The 17,643-nt window shown below is 46.4% G+C and overlaps 1 protein-coding gene across 1 annotated transcript; it reads right to left on the bottom strand.

The window, feature by feature from the left end:
- Positions 1 to 14,282: 14,282 nt before the first annotated feature.
- On the bottom strand, positions 14,283 to 15,245 carry LOC149344511 (uncharacterized). The gene has a single exon (XM_089547254.1). The coding sequence runs from the start codon at positions 15,243 to 15,245 to the stop codon at positions 14,283 to 14,285; it is 963 nt and encodes a 320-aa protein (XP_089403380.1).
- Positions 15,246 to 17,643: the final 2,398 nt, after the last annotated feature.

Here is a 17,643-nt window from a genome sequence, read left to right as displayed (position 1 = left end):
CCTTTCACGCAAACACTGGGGTTCTGATCGGGTATGCCTTCTACAGATTTATCGCTCTGTAGTACGTTCCGTTTTAGATTATGGCTGCATAGTGTATGGTTCAGCAAGGCCGTCGTACTTGAAGAGACTGGACCCTGTGCACAATATGGGTTTGCGTCTTTCAACTGGTGCTTACAGGACATCACCCATAAAAAGCCTTTACGAAAAAACCAATGAACCACCACTTGCAGACAGACGAACAATGCTCACATGCTCATACATTTTAAAGATCTGTTCCTAGCCTAAACACATCTGTTACCCACTCGTTACAAAGTGTCCATCTCGGGCACTATTTACCAACAAACCTCTAGCAATCAGACCACTTCTTCTCTGCTTTGAAGAGAAATGCCAAGAATTAGACATAATGAACATATTACCTAATATTGCCTGCAAACCTGATCCACTCCCGCCTTGGTACTGCCTACCATCTGTGTGCGACTTCACATTAACACAATTTCGGAAAAAACATACACCAGATGAACAGATGTTACAAGAATATTTAGCACTCAACGAAAAATACGGACAATACGAAGCATTTTATACCGATGGATCAAAATCGGCGCACTACGTGGGAAGTGCTGTAGTTCAGAATAATTGGGAAAAAATAGTACGGCTACCTGAGTGTACATCCATTTTCACCGCCGAGTGTTACGCAGTCTTGGTGGCTGTAGAAAAAATAATAAATGAGAACATTCAGAACAGTATCATTTACACTGATTCTCTGCGCATACTAACCTCACTTCATAGAAATGCAGTGACACCACTAATTGGCACTAACATACACAACATAACAAGCGCCACAATACAGGGACAAGACAAAATTTTGCTGGGTTCCCAGCCACATTGGAATCACTGGCAATGAGAAAGCGGATGAATGTGCTGCGAAAGCTCGGAACAAACAAATAAAGAAAGTTAACATTCCCTACAAAGATGGCATGAAGTTAGTACAGTATAAGGTCAGAGATAAATGGCAGTCTGGATGGAATATTGAAGGTAATAATAAGCTCCACTTAGTAAAACCATTTATAGAAGAATTCAAGTCATGCTCCCACCAAGAACGTCTCATCGAAGTTATTTTATGCTGTCTCCGTATTGGACACACACATCTCACACACAACTTCCTACTTACAAAAGAAGACAAACCTGTTTGTGAAAAGTGCGGAGATGAACTAACAATAAACCACATATTATTCTCATGTACATAACTTGAATCACTAAGGAAAAAACATTTTACTACCTTTTACAAAGAACACATACCTTTTCATCCAGCATTGATTTTAGGCGAAGATGCAATTGTCAGTATACGCTGTGTTTTTAGCTTTTTAAGGGAAGCCAGCATTCTTCATCAACTCTAATCTACTCACGCTGTGCTTCGCTACATACAATTATACACCTCAGCCACTTTCTCTATCATGAGAAGCAGGCTGAGGACTTTTTCTGAGTTGTTGGGAACCTCGAAATCCTTGCCGAGCCAAGGATGTCTTCGGAGGTAACCCAACCTTTAAAAGTTTCTGCTATCAGGCATTTTTTAAAATTCTTGTCTTTCATCAGCTAGTTAACAAAAATAACTTTTAGGCCTTTTACACCACCGTTTTTATCTACTTTATTTTCAAACTCTGCTCAAGCATATTTTTTCCATACCTTGTTCTTGGCGCATGATAGCCTTAGCTGCTTATGCGCCAATAAACCCAACACAACACAACAACGCATAGATGAAAGTCGTTAAACGGACTTTGAGGACAACTGCAGCCGTTTCTTGTTCTCCGCAAGAATCGATTCTACGGCTCTCCCTGAGTACGTCGATGTTTGTTCGGCAGCGGAACATATGTGTTGCGGAGAACGTTTTCTTGTCACTCGAATGAAAGTCGTGGCGTCTATACGAAAAAGGTCTGTGTGGTCACGTGCCGATGCGAATGGCAGTAAAGCCTAGCCACTGTGATCCGGGTCCAAAAACTGCGTCGACGCATCGCCGTTTATTTGTGAATTCGGCCGCTGCTGGCGACACCCGTATTTAATTTCTTCCCCCTTTATAGATTATACAATGCTCTGTTTTCCGCAGCTATCGTCTTTGTTGTTAAGCACATTAATCTATCGATACAAACGAAGATCAGTTATTCCACAATGGCTCGTTAATTGCTTGAAGTCACCCGCCAGTTTGCGTGCGAAGACGTGTCTAAGCGCATTTAAAGTTAAAAGTGCAGGTTAGAAACTGGAATGGGCGTTGTGATTTTGGGCGTTTTGTGGGAGAGTTCCGCAGCTTTTCACCGACGGTAAGTGACGGATCGGAGTTCCCTCTCCCTGACCAGGCGCGAAGTGCTTCTTGGGACTATGACTTCCCAGGGAGGCTGTCCCGATGGAGCAGCCTATTTGCTGGGGGCGGGGGGGGGGGGGGGGGGGGGGGGCGGTATGCAGATGCAAGTGCATTATACGAAACAGCTGGGGATCGGTGCACATCTAATTTCTCGTGCATGCGCATTTCTAGGTCACAGTCGCTTTTGCGCAATAACAAATGTCTTAAAACGTACCATCAAGCTCGAGACACATTTTTCTTCCCAGCAACCATGTCCGAAATAAAACCCTACTTCTGCCACATGTCGTCCGACAAGCCGAACAACACCAATTTTGGACGAAGCTGTACTCCAGTAATTACAGGCGGAATGAGTTTTATTCCCCCATATCACACAACAAGCGCAGATGACTAGGATGACGGCAGAGGCAGCGGTCTGCCGAAGTGCGCTGAAGCTACGGTGCGGAGATGTGCAAACCGGAAATTAATCTCACCTCTGCTGCAAGTTGCGATAGGCGACGACCCCTTGACACCACACCGCTCACCACAAAGTGCTCATTTCCGCTGCGACGCCCGAAACCGCCTGTGCAGATATCGCGTGCGTAGACTGGGCATAGCTGAGCTCGTTATGTGTAGATACATTTCCCCATCTCCTCGCTGCTGACGTGAGGGCAGGGTGCTCGGACAGATACGTTCACACGCAGGGATTGCAGGACATCCTGCCAGCAGTGTTACCGTGGTCCCATTCCCCTCTGATATCTGCTATCATCCGCCGTCGCGATGGCTTAAAAGTACTGGTTTGGTTTGGTTTGGTTTATGGGGTTTAACGTCCCAAAGCGACTAAGGCTATGAGAGACGCCGTAGTGGAGGGCTCCGGAAATTTCGACCACCTGGGGTTCTTTAACGTGCACGGACATCGCACAGTACATGGGCCTCTAGAATTTCTCCTCTAAAGAAATTCTAGCCGCCGCGGCCGGGATCGAACCCGCGTCTTTTGGGTCACCAGCCGAGCACCATAGCCGCTGAGCCACCGCGGCGGCGGCTTAAAAGTACTGTCACCATGTTTCCATAGTTCACTTGTTATTACAGCTTCATCTGCAATGGAGTCGTTGTGAAAAGGTTTTGATAGAAGTATTTCTCAGTGAAAACCGTTTGCAGTGTGGTGGAAAAAGTTTTATTTAGCGCTTCAATCAAACACATCAATTGTGGACAAAAGCATTTTTGGGCGGGAAACCGTTTATGAACGCTATATTTACCTATTTTGCAAGCTTCTACTATAACAATTAATATATGCGCAGATAACCCGATGGTAGTCTTGAGTTTTTTTTTCTGTGGACGTTTTTGTTATCGTCAAAAGCGTAGCCCTTGGGTTTTCTATGGCGGTATTTACTGTTCGTTACGATCGATGGAAACAATCTAAAATAAAGATTTTCCACATATCAAAAGAATGTACCTTCAATATTTTCATAAACGTATCTAACAGTTTTCCAATTCTGAAACTTTTTTCTCTAGAATATTGCACATAAGAAAACCCGCTACAAACGCTCTTGATAGCTCTGTGAATATAATATTTTATTTTTAAAATTCACAGTTTCAAACATAACCACTTGACAATCGTAGCAGCTATAACATGAAAATCCGAACAGTCTTCATCACAGAAATGACCATAACCAAAAATCGTAAAAGAGAGGGTCTTCTCTGGTGCGTTAAAACTGTAAAGCAAATTGTAGCACGGCTGCAAAACTGCTGGCCGTTCAATAAATAGTTGAAAGGAGGGAGCTGAACGTGTTCATCGAACGGTTTGACCATTGTCGGTTAGCGTTTACTGCTGAAGAGAATTATTAGAGAGTTATAGCATATCGTTACCCTGTTTACGCTAGCATTACGATGTTACCGGACGCCAGACTTTACGATTAGCGCTGTGCACGACAGAGGACATTTTCGAAGACGTCTCTCCTGTAACAAGTTACCGTAAGGCTAAAACAAGCGCTGATGATGGAAGATAGGCCCTAGCTTTTGTTGCAAACAAAAATACGGATGCATTGCAAGCATGTGTTTGCAGTGAGATGCTACATACACTTTAACATTCTTTTTTTCCCCATATAAAGACATACACAGTACCTTTTAGCTAACAGCCGGCTCAGCGGCCTTTCAAATGAGCCCGTGAAGCTAGGAACCATGCCTACCCTGGCCAGAAGGCAATTTTACAGCGCAGAACTTCCCCCCTGTTTGCCGTACCACATCGTCGCTATTTGAATGCTTGGATGCATGGCTGTTGCTGTTGCCTTGGTGGAATGGCACATAGCCACGACGGGGGATAGGCCAGGGCTCAGCGAGGAGATCCGAAAGAAGGCAAATTGGTGAAGAAGCTAAAGATGCATGGTTTGGATGTGAACACAATGGCGCCATCTAGTGCACAGTAAGTCAAAGGGCGTCAACTCTGGGTTTTAGAAACTTTATTTTCTGCAATTACTGATGAATATGGCAAGAGAATTACCAGTACTTTTTTAAAGGAAGAAAGCTATGAAAATGTAGGAAAATGCCAAACTGGGCACAAAGCTGAAGAACTGCAGTGTTGCGCAGAGAATCTAGTAGAGTTGGTCAGAGGAAGAAAGCGCGAGTGATTTCCATGGCCACTTCCGTCCTGCCTAACTGGAGAAACCTATGCGCTGAAGCCGTAACTCCGCACACAATCCGCTGGGCACGTAACTGAAGGAGGAATTGGCGCTGGCGTCTAAAGTGAAGAAGCAGATCTAACCGCAAGTAGGTTCTGAAAGGAGAAAAGTATCTTGCCGTCTCTTTCTCTTTACATCTTTAAAATTTCTGACCAGCGCGGCCGTTCCAACCACCGCTCATCCTTTGTTGCGTTTCGTGAACCGCATCAGTCGCGTTCTCTCAGGCGCGGTCGCCTTCTTGGCAGCACCGGTCACAGACACTTGGCGTCGTGTTCCTTCATGTGTTAGTGATGCTGGTGCCGCGCCAACTACGGTGTTGTTTGTTTTTGTGTTCGTAACCTTCGAAACTGCGAAGAGTGCAAGGAGACCCACACGGATACGACGGGGACCGCTGCCTGCGCTCGTCTTCTCGGAAGCCATTTGTCATTTTGGCACAGTGAATCACGATCAACGATTTAGCCACTGCTGCTGACGACGCAGACATCGGGTTTTGACCACAAATAGTCGGCACATAGTGTGAATCGAGTTGCGACTGTATATGAACTGAATTTTATTGCTGTCGCATATATCACCATGGACAGTGAAGGCCATTGCTTGATAGTTGTTTGATTTCACGCGTTTACATATATTCTAAAGGTTTTCTTTTTTTGCAATTAATACGAATGTAAGGTACAACACGCATGCATTAAATTGCGTGCACTCACTGCGCACAGAATGGTCCTTCTGTAATGCGTGAACATTATGCAGAAATGATCGCACAGGCGTTGCGTGAATGATGCACGGAATGATGTACTGAAAATGTCAACTGCGCCGTTTGAGATAATTATCTCAAACGGCAGAGCTTAACAGCTCTGGTGCATCAACACACGTTACCTGTATTGTACGGAATGCTCTAACCTACACATGTAGAGTACTTTCAGAAAATATCTCCTTTAGACTGATATTTCTCGAAATACACTGTATGTTTACGTAGAAATATCCCCTTTAGACTGAAACCCGCCGTGGCGGCTCAGTGGTCATGGCGCTCGCCTGCTGACTCAAAGACGCGGGTTCGATCCCGGCCGCGGCGGCGGAATTTCGATAGAGGCGAAATTCTAGAGGGCCCTTTACTGTTCGATGTCAGTGCACGTTAAAGAAGCCCCGGTAATCGAAATTTCCGCAGCCCTTCCCTACGGCGTATTTCATAGCTTTGGTATGTTAAACCCTCATAAATCTTTACGCTGAAAGTAAGGGGAAGGATATAAGTGACAATAAGACCATTCAAAATATTTTCCCTGTTCTCCTCACTTTGGCCCAGCGCTGCGGCTACCATTGTTGACCAGCAGCGCTATTTGAATATACCACAACAGCAAACAATGGCTGCACGAAAACTCAAGTTAAGCACTGCAGGTGTACGCGCGCACGGCAGGCGGACAAACGATACATCCACCCTCGTCATCTAGCGGGACCGATTTTGGACCAGTACGCACTTGAGGCAGATGCCATTTGAACCCCCCCTCCCCGCCCAACCCCCCCCCCCCCCCCACCCTCCTCCGCGTGTTTGAATCGTCCGTTGTCATGGAGATAACTCGTACACCAAACACTATGAATGTAACTGAAGGAGGAATTGGCGCTACGGTCTATTATTAAGGACCTCTGGGAGGTACACGAAGTTTCACCCAACTGCGTTGGTGTCGTGGTTGCTATTTTGGCTATATACACAATAGAGCACTATATACACCAAAATATGGTTAGGTTTTACTGCTCTAAAATCGCCAGATTGTGTCAAAAACCTAAACGAAGCCTAAACGAGCCTAAACGAAGAGTGCTTATGATACGAACTAATTATGGTAGCCAAACGCTAACTTTTCAGTCTACTAAACTGTTAAACAGCTTTGAGATGCACATGGATGTCAGCAAACCTTTTACTGTTTTTAAATGTGAATGCAGACACTTCTTGGTTAATTCAGCGATTTCATACACAACTTAATGATATGTGTTTCTACTAGAGCCTCAGCAAATCGATTCAATCGTCAATACGTGTTCCGCGGTTTGCACATGGAATATGGTACCTAACGGTTTTCATTGGATACAAAATTGTTTTGGTGTTCTATTTCTCTTTTCTTTTGTTCATGATGGGGAGATGGCGCGGTGAGGAGCACGAGGAACGAAAAGGGAACGGCACGTGTTCCTTCCGCGCTATCTTTTCATCATGAACGTTATCTAACTCGCCCAACTTTCGGGTTTGCTTTTCTTGTGTATTGGTTTTGATGTTTGTAGTGCCGGTTTCGCACTTGATGTTTCCTATTGCCGGTGCCCTTTGTATGCAAACCTGGATATTTTTACATAGTCCGCGTTTTCTTACAACTTTTTATCGTTTGAGACTGATGTACAGGACGGTAAAATTTTGCCTTTTAAAGAATTGTTAAAATTTTTTCCCTGCTACTGGCCGACGTATTATGTCTGAGTTCTGTTCGCTGCTGCAAAAATTTGTACAAGGGGCCAAGGCCTCGTCAGGCTCTTAGACTTTAGCCTTGGCCTCCTCTTAGACACTGCCTGAGGAACAAATAAAGAAAAACAATGGGCTAGTTGTTGCGAAAACCTCGACGTATGAGTGAGAGTATGCGAAGTAAAAGAAAATACCTTCATTTTTAGCGAGAAATGGTGCCGAGGAACACGGCGGCGATGCTATATTTGGTACCAAGCGGTCGCGCAGTGTGTTTACGAGCGAACGCTAACTCTCCGCAACGCTAAAAGAGACCCCGTAAAGTACTAGCGATTGCTAATGGCCGCGCATGCGCAGATATCACCAGGCTGGCCCGGTAATCGGCGACGTAATCACGGTAACGATACGCTACAATTCTCTGTTATTTTTAACATGTCTGAAAAGGTTATTTTAGCGCGATTGCGTTAACGAGTTCGTGTCGCAGAAAAACTGGAGTCGGGGTTGTTGGCCGTTGGCGTTGTAACACGAGAACCTCCAGATAAAAAAAAAAAAAAAACCTTTCGAAGATAAGGGGAATCGAACCAAGGTCTTTCAGATTGGGAGGCGAGCACACGCACAACTCGCAGCGAAGGCTCTTTTTTTCCTCATTGCATGGAAGTAATGGCGAAAACAAAAATCTGAGTATGCTTATGCAACAAAACACCAGGCTGTGTAACACCAGGCCACCATACCCCTGCACGTCTCCGCCTTCCTAAACATCAAAAGTCCGGGAGGCACACACATGCATATAGATATGGAAGCCAGCTAGGCGGCTATTCCATGTCAGCATATACTCACCGCACCAAAGCGCACTGCTCACGGAACAAAGATTTCGATGACTGCGGTCATTCGGCACGGCTTTTCCAGAGGCTAAATAGTGTCAGCAATGTAAATAGATCACATGGCACAACACAATTTTTCTCTACAGGCAAAAGACGGATAATGTAGGGTGTAATTTCAACGTCCTTCTTCACTGTTCGCTGTAATATGTACCACGAGAACATAGCATCACTGCACAGAATGAAGCAATGGACAATGGTCTCTGGCGCATTGCACAGGCGGCAATTCACCGTCCATGGCACAAATATCTCCTTACCATGAAGCCATGCCTTGACATGAAGCGTTCATGTGTGCTTTTTAAAGAACATTTTTCCAGCAGAACAAATGCACATTGGCCCAACAGGTTTTAAAACACTGGTGGCAAGGAACTCAGAAAAGGTTGATGATACAACGGTACAGGAAACAAATACTCTAAGTACCTGAGGTATCTGCCTTCTGGAGAGGATATACAGGTATTCCAAAGAAAAGCGCACAGTGAGAAAATTGAAGGCGTCAGCGACTTCCTGAAGGAATCCCCATAGAGGCTCCTCGCGGTGTGCGTCCAATCGGTGCGAATAGGAAAGGGAAATGAGCTTGAAGACGCCTAATAAGCGCAGCTACTAAAAAAGGGTGGTTTGCCAATTTGGAAAGAAAAAAATGCGAAACAAGCCAATGCCCAAAAAGGAAACAAGGTCTCTTAAACCAGACTCTAGGGAAATACACAGGTTGTCGCGACTGATGGGTTTCGATTCGGAGCGCTGTACGAAGTTAGAGAATATTGTATGTATGTCCTGCACTTTCTTCCTCGCACAATCGGGAACCTGCAGCACATAGGCAAATTTTTGAAATAAAAGAAAATGTCGCAGACTTGAGCTTGAGCAGACATTGCAGTTCCCTTCCCATCCAAGCCTGGGTTTGTCGCTTTATGGACAATATCTGTGAATCGTTGTTGCACTCGTATGTTTTCCAGTAATTTTGATTTTAGTGTTGGCCGTTGTTAACTGGTGTATACACGTACATTATGGCGAACTTTTTGCCATTGGTGATGTAGGTATTCTGAATGATTGAATGAATAAACAAATAAATAAATCCCAGTAGGAACCACTGTTGCGAATTCGGTGCAGAGGAATCCCCAAGCACTAAAGGGCTCCACATTCCCAGCTTATTCCACCAGAATGACTTGGCCTCGCACCCCACCGACGCATACAAAATTCTTTATATTTATCTAAATTAACCTCACAAAACACCACTGAACTGTTTTGTGAGGTTACAAAACAGTTCAGTCAAATGTAATGCCTCAAATACACTTTTCTGCCAGAACAAAAGAGGGCGACATCATCAGCGTAGTCTAAAATCTTAATTTCACATTGTGCCTGGGAGAAACCACTGACAGTTGCGCTCTTAATAATACTGAGTCAAAAGGGTTCAAGATATTGGGCAAACAGCAAAGGCGATAATGAACCACCTTACCGAACAGATAATTTCGGTGGTATAAGTTTGATTATCTCTTGGTTAACAATTCGCCTTTTATAGGACTCCTTATAGCAGAGTCTTATGCCCCTGAACAAAACATCTCCAATATTTGCCTGCTCCAAGATCGCCAACCGAAAATCGTGATGAACTTTATCAAATGACTATTCAAGGTCAGTCTGAATAAGAGCTACTTGGCCAGTCTCATCTGATTTCGTCTTCAATACTGAATGTGCAAAATGAATATGAGTTTGGATGCTGCGGCCTCTGACACCACAGCCCTGATGCGAGCCTTTTAAGTCAGTGACAATTAGCTGCAGCCGGTCACAAAGAGCCTTTGCAAAAAGTTTGAAATCTACATTACAGAGGGAAATTGGACGATATCTCTCAGCTGTTTTCAACCTAATTGAACCAGTGCTTCTTAGAATTACTATAGCATGCCCGGGAGAGAAAGTGGAGGGCAAAAAACCAGCATCATAAGAAGGCTAAAAAAACCACCATCAAAAGAGGCACAAGGCAAGGGGAAAATGTTTCACAGAAGTCGATCTTTAATAATACCATCTTGCCTGGAAGATTTTTCAGCCGTCAGGTCAGAAATGTCAGATTTAAGTTATTCCAAAGTGATTATCCCCTTCACTACCGCACAGTGCTCATCGTCAAGTCGAAAAAAGGCTTCGAATAAGGAACTTCAATCTGAACTCCCATTTTCGTCCCCAAAACTCCCAAAATATCTTCCGATAATAGTCAAAGAAAGCATCGATAATGCCACTAGCGTCGCTGTATGTGCAACCTCCGCAGTTAATGTCCAATTTTTCTTTCGCAAGAGCAGTCTGCCTTTCATCGCTCAGGGGATGATGAGATGGTTGCTCATCCAGAAACCTACGGGATCGAGGCCTTATCAAGGCCCGGCCCCATTGTATCTTCAGGTTTTAAGCTGTTAAAGCTAGGTTTTTACTGTTGTGATATGTTCTACATAGGCCCCTCCTCTCTAGATCATGTTGCTGAGCAAAGTACGCCCCAGCTCACGAAGCTGATGTCTCTCCAAATACGCGAGTCTTGCTGACGCTTCAAGAGGCAAGTTTTTTTTTGTTGTTTAAATAAGTCCCATTTTTTAACACTGAGATGTGACCGCTTGACCATGTGTATTTCTAGCAAGTAGATACAGCACATTGGAATATTTCATTCGAGAGCAGACAGCTAATCAAATTTCACAGCTCCCGTCGAGGATGGAGTATGCGCCGATTGTACCTGCCCATCTGAAGAGACACCATGGAGTGATCACTGAAGAATATAGGCAGCACTCATTAAACAAAAACTCGGGCTCGCGTGTCTTCTGAAACTTAAATCCTGTTAAGCCGAGCTCTAGAGGAGCGTTGAAAATTAGTAAAGTTAATATTATGACCCTTTTCTTGTCGAACAGTCACAACGATGTACTCACATACGAAATCGGTAAGTGAAACAGCACTAGGTTCATAACGCTTGCATTACACTGCTCGGTCTTCATCTCTACAAACACAATTGAAATCACCAAACAGTGAAATTTTACGATACGTGAACAAATCATTAACTCATGACAGAAGAAATAGCTTTCTATAACACAGCTTCACAGGGACATAAATACAAATAATTCGACATTGAGCACCCGAAATTGCGAGATCATTCGCAGATAAGTCGCCCGTCGTCATCTATGCAATACGACACGGCAGTAATACCGAGTGTGCTGGCCAGGAATAGCATGCACCGTCCTGATAAGCCTCTCAAGTGACTACCGACAACATTGAATTCTGGCAAAAACGGCTCGAGAGTAGCTTCAGTCTCCTCATCAGAGGACAGCTTGGTTTCCTGGGTGGCTACCACAATCAGACTCCATTTCTTTAAAAGATGCCGCAACTGAAGTTGCCTTCGACGGCTACGCAAACCCCTAACGGTAGTGGCATAAAATGCTGCGACGCTCGCCATTGCTAGTGCTTGTCTTATTAAACGCCATCCCTTTGCACTGGGGTGGCACGCCTGCAATTTGGTAGCCTGAAGTGCAGACATTGCCCTTCGTTTAGAAGTAGGCCTTCCCAATGTCACCACACCGGATGCCTTGTGCTCATCGCCACCAATACACACCTCCTCATCTGCAGGACGCTTTTCAAAGGTGCGCTGTTGTCCATCGCCTCTTCCGAGACGGCCAAGGCTTCGACCCATGAAGCCGAGTGGACCACGTCGCTGGAAACCAAGTTGAAAGCCGACGGGCACCGAACACGCTAGTGGCTGACACTTCAGTCGCCACACTGCTACACTCGGGCGACGATGTTTCATCACCGGCGGAGCAAGCATGTCGCACTTCTACTGGCTGTAGCGCCTCCACTGACTCTACAAAAGGGGTGTCCTGCTGCCGTGATCCCTGGGTGACAGATGGCTCAGTACTCAGAGTCAGGACTCTGGGTCTGTAGACGGGGATCCGAGATGGTCCATACTTCTAGGCGGTCGTTTGCTACTATTTGGTGCCTAAGACTTTTGGTCCAACCATCTGTTGGGAGCTCACGACTCGGTTTATCCGACGCGTCCACAACATCCGACACATCCGTAATGTGTTCTGACACCAGTTGATACTCATGCGTCCAGTTACCCTGGCGTAAGCTGTGAGCAGGACTCTTTGCACAGGGTACAGCTGTGTGCCTAAATCGTCGGCACTGGGTGCATCGAGGCGCACGACGTACGTGGCCCTAACGGCTACAAAGAAGACAGAGCGGAGGCCTGTCTGGGGTCACAACTAAAGCTTGTAGCTCGAAAACATTGAACGTGTGAGGAATTGTACTTGTTGACACTACGTTCTTGAGCGACCGCAAGATTTCATAGTTTGCTGTTTCCATGTGCTCCGTTCAGGGCCATCGCCACTTCTCGCGCTCAGTAGTTTGTGCAGTTCCAAAAGGCTCCAAAGCTTCCACAGTCCTCTGGTGCTTCATCCAGTGCGGAAGCGAAAGCAGCTTAAGCTTCACGTTTTTGGTGTGCGCGTCAAATACGATACATGTTAAAAATAAAGAGGCACCGACCAAAAATGTGTAGTCAATATGACAGACGTTTCGGCCTCCACACAGAAGCCTTGTTCACTGCAGGCAAAAATTTCCAACATAGAGCGGCGATTAGTACGCTGCACTAATCGCCGCAGGCATCTAGCGTACGCGGGCGGCAGATTACCGATGTTAAAATTCAGCCTGTGATCTGTTGTCTGTATAAACAAGGACTCCAGATATTGGCGTGACGTCCAGTTTTTGTCACGGCCGATAACTGCGGCCCCTTCCCAAGCGATACTGTGCTTCGCGCTTTCGGCATGGTCAGCAAGTGCGTTGGAAGCCACCTTCTTGTTTCTGACGTCATTCTTGTGATCTTTTAGCCGTCTATCGAAGTTTCCGCTTTCCCCTATGTAGGAATAATCGCAGTCTGAGCAGGGGATTTTATAACTTACGCCGGGAAATATTTCCTTCTTCATCTTGTCTATTACGGCCAGCACCTCATGACGAAGCTTGCACGCAGGAACGTGGGCTATATGCACATCATATGTGCGAAAAGTGCGAGCCAATGACTCACTTACGCCTGGCACGTAAGGGTTGGCAGCTCGTGCACGGCAAGGAATGCGAGCAGGCTGACATGGCCTGGCTGTTTGGCGTATAACAGCATCCACAAAGTGGTTTGGGTCGCCACATTCGCTGAGCTCGTGGCGTACTTGGCATAGGTCAGATGCTTTATCCTGAGGCTCCGAGCATATTCTTTCCGCACGTCGGATGAGGGTAGAAACGACGGAGCGCTTGTGGCAAGTAGGGTGAACCGAGTTAAAATGAAGATAGCGGCCTCTGTGCGTGTCTTTTCTGTGCAACTTGAACGACATTCGGTCATTGCATCGCTCAATCATAACATCCAGAAAAGAAAGACGTCCAGATATCTCCTCCTCGACCGTGAACTGAATGGAACCTTCCATGCTGTTCAAATGATTCGTGAAAGCAGCCAGGGCATCTTTTTTTGTTGTGCAAAACCAGTCGTCAACGTAACGAAAAAAGACCTTCGGCTGTGGCTGGAACGAAGCCAGAGCTCGGGCTTCCAATGCTTCCATTGTAAGGTTTGCTGTTGTGACTGAGATTGACGCTCCCATGGCAGTGCCGTGAACTTGTTTGTAGACAGTACCCCGAAAGACAAAGTATGTGTTTTCGAGGCAGAACTGCAGCAGCCTCAAAAGGTCCGGTAGCTCGATAGGTGTTCTGGCACTCAGTCCGTCGTCATTCTGAAGAAGCGATCGGCACATATCCACAGCCAGATGCACGGGAACACTAGTAAACAGTGATGTGACGTCAAACGATACCATGACCTCGTCGCTGTCGATCGTGACCTCACGTACCTTTTCAATAAAATCGAAAGACTTCCGTACGGAAGTCGGACCTTTGCCGACGAGTGGCGAAAAAACCTTGTGCAAGTAGCCAGAAAGCCAGTACAAGGGAGAGCGGGTAAAATCCACTATTGGCCGAATTGGAACGTTCAGCTTGTGGATCTATGGGAGACCATATAATGCAGGTGCAGACCCATTGTGACAAAGGAGTCTGAAGTACAAGGACTTGTGCTGAGGTGGAACAAACGGAAAGACGTCAGCCAAAAGCCTTTGTAGCTCGCGTTCTACCTTAAGTGTGGGGTCCCGCTTGAGCCGCACGTACGTGCCTTCATCCTTCAGAAGCGTCGTCACTTTTTCTACGTAGTCGCAGTTGTTAAGGATGACAGTGGCGTGGCCTTTGTAAGCAGGGAGGATTACAACATCCGCGTTGCTCCGAAGGCTCTTGACTACATCACGCTCCTCAGGAAGGAGCGGGGTCGGAAGCCGACGTGGCAGCTTGACGAGTATGCTGATCGCACGGGTGCGAGCCTCCTCTCGGCGACTGCTTTCCACAAGACCTACAGCCTGTTCAACAGCACAAATGATTTTTCTTGTGTCAGGTGCCGCTATCGTGTTGAAGTTCAAACCGAGCTCCAGCACGGCGAGCTCTGCTCGGGTAGGCCTATACGAAGACAGATTGTGGACGGCGGAAGTAGGTCTGTTGGTCGCGCTACTTTTATGGCTCAGCAGCAGTCTGGTTAGCTTCTCTTGGTGCGTGCACTCACGCTGGCGGGACTGTAGACTCGCAACGAAGTTGGCGTGCAGCTGGATGCTGGCGAACTCGTTCGGGGACTGATGTTCAAGGCGGCGACGGGCAAAAAAGGCTTGATTGTGCAGGTACCTGATTGAGTCCTTGAAATCCAGGATTCTGGCTTGAAGCAACTGCCGTTCTGCTCTGGACACAACACTATGACCGAAGGAAGTATTGACCGGTCGAAGCAAGCAGAGGGATCTCGGAGTAAGGTTCCTGGCTTTGCACACAAGGTTAAACTGCAGATGAGCCTTGAACGCAGAAATCCTGGCGATTAGGGAGACGTACTGGCGCACTTGAGTGATGAAATTCTGGCCATACGACCGTCGTACCATGATGAAATCCAAGGTTTGACGAAATCTTGTCTGGTCGGGTGAATACATGTTAAAAATAAAGAGGCACCGACCAAAAAGGTATAGTCAATATGACAGACGTTTCGGCTTCCACACGGAAGCCTTGTTCACTGAAGGAAAAAAATTTCCAACATAGAACTTAAGTACGCTGCACTAATCGGCGCAGGCATTTATCGTACGCGGGCGGCAGATTACCGATGTTACGATTCAGCGTGTGATCTGTTGTCTGTATAAACAAGAACTCCAGATATTGGCGTGACGTCCAGTTTTTGTCACGGCCGATAACTGCGGCCTCTTCGCAAGCGATACTGTGCTTCGCGCTTTCGGCATGGTCAGCAAGTGCGTTGGAAGCCACCTTCTTGTTTCTGACGTCATTCTTGTGATCTTTCAGCCGTCTCTCGAAGTTTTCGCTTTTCCCTATGTAGGAATAATCGCAGTCTGACCAGCGGATTTTATAACTTACGTCGGGAAATCTTTCCTTCTTCATCTTGTCTGTTACGGCCACCACCTCATGACAAAGCTTGCACGCAGGAACGTGGGCTATATGCACATCATATGTGCGAAAAGTGCGAGCCAATGACTCACTCACGCCTGGCACGTAAGGGATGGCAGCTCGTGCACGGCAAGGAATGCGAGCGGGCAGAGATGGCCTGGCTATTTGGCTTATAACAGCATCCACAAAGGGGTTTGGGTAGCCACATTCGTTGAGCTCGTGGCGTACTTGGCACAGGTCAGAGGCTTTATCCGGAGGCTCCGAGCATATTCTTTCCGCGCGTCGGATGAGGGTAGAAACGACGGAGCGCTTGTGGCAAGTAGGGTAGACCGAGTTAAAATGCAGATACCGGCCTGTGTGCGTGTTTTTTCTGTGCACCTTTAATGACATTCGGTCATTGCATCGCTCAATAATAACATCCAGAAAAGGAAGACGTCCAGAAATCTCCTCCTCGACCGTGAACTGAATGGAATCTTCCATGCTGTTCAAATGGTTTGTGAAAGCAGCCAAAGCATCCTTTTTGATAATGCAAAAGCAGTCGTGCAAAAGCACGACTGCGCGAAGTTATGCAAAAGCAGTCGTGTGGAAGCCGAAACGTCTTTCATATTGACTACACCTTTTTGGTCGGTGCCTCTTCTTGGTCGGTGCTGCGCGGCGCGTTGGGCGCGTGGCAATATTAACATGTATTCACCCGACCAGACGAGATTTCGTCAAACCTTAGATTTCAAATACGATACACTTTAGACCATTGAAAACTTGTAATTCTGCTTTGTCAATAAGCTTCTCCTTTGAGGAACTGCTATCGGAGGTAGCTGTAGCCGGCAATCTGACCGTTGCCGTGATGGCAGAGCCTTCGAAAGAGAGCATGAGTTCGGATTAAATGTTTCGGAGATACTGTTTCCTATTCTCTCTCTAGTTCGGCTCGGTACACGGACGCTGTTCGCCTAAGTTTGCCGAGAACGGGAGATAAAAGCATTTCATGTGTAAAGAACTGAAATAGCAGCGGCATATTGATAGAGGACCCTTACTAATGGTGACTTTGGCATGTGGATGCCCATCTCAGACTTTCCAGCTTAAGATTGCTAGCACTCTTAAGCATGGCAGGGCAGGTGTTTTCTGGCAGAACATGTCTAGTCGGCCTTCGCCTAAATTTCGCTTCCTTTTGAATTTAGGACACAGATTTAGGAGCTTTGATCTGTATTTTTTTTCTGTGTCAGAAAAGGCTGAGCTTGTTTTGCTGGCCAGAAAGGCTGAGCTTGTTTTCCGGGCACACCGTGCGGAGGATGATCTCAAGTGGCAATAGATACTGAACTGGAGGCGACGACTAGAAGCAGTTTCTTTATTTACGTATTACGAGGAGAAGGCACAAACCGGCAACACGAAAGCAGAAATAAATAAGGAAAACGATAACAAAATTTCACAGGGACACTTAATTACATTATCCGTCGGCAATGCGATAGTATTTTTAGCTGTTGATGCCTTCACAGGAAACAACATCACTTCCGGTATGGTGACGCGTCAAGGTCATCAATTTCCCCAAGCCAATGCAGATGCTTCCGTCGGGTTACGTCACTTCCCTCCAGCCAATGGGCGAATTTTATGACCTCGACGAGGCATTCCGGCGCCATGGGGCTTCTGGTGCTACCGCATTAAGGGCGACACGTATAATGAGGAACAAAGATGAAACACGTTTCCAACGGTAACTACACTTGTCTTCCGACGCCACTGACGCTCGCGCAGCCCGCTGGACGATTCTAAACGACAGACATCTTTGAAAAGACGGGGAAACCGTGCGCCTGGCAGAGACTGTTGTCTTGCTTCACCTAGGGATTGTGAATTTCGGTGCATAGACTCCGCACCCACTTTTCAAATCGTGGCGGTATTTCG

The sequence above is a fragment of the Amblyomma mixtum genome, chromosome 5, assembly GCF_055824585.1.
Source record: "Amblyomma mixtum isolate Tamu chromosome 5, ASM5582458v1, whole genome shotgun sequence".
In the NCBI taxonomy this organism is placed as follows: domain Eukaryota; kingdom Metazoa; phylum Arthropoda; class Arachnida; order Ixodida; family Ixodidae; genus Amblyomma; species Amblyomma mixtum.
The sequence above is the reverse complement of the archived record's forward strand: the minus strand, read 5'-3'. Positions and strand labels throughout refer to the sequence as shown.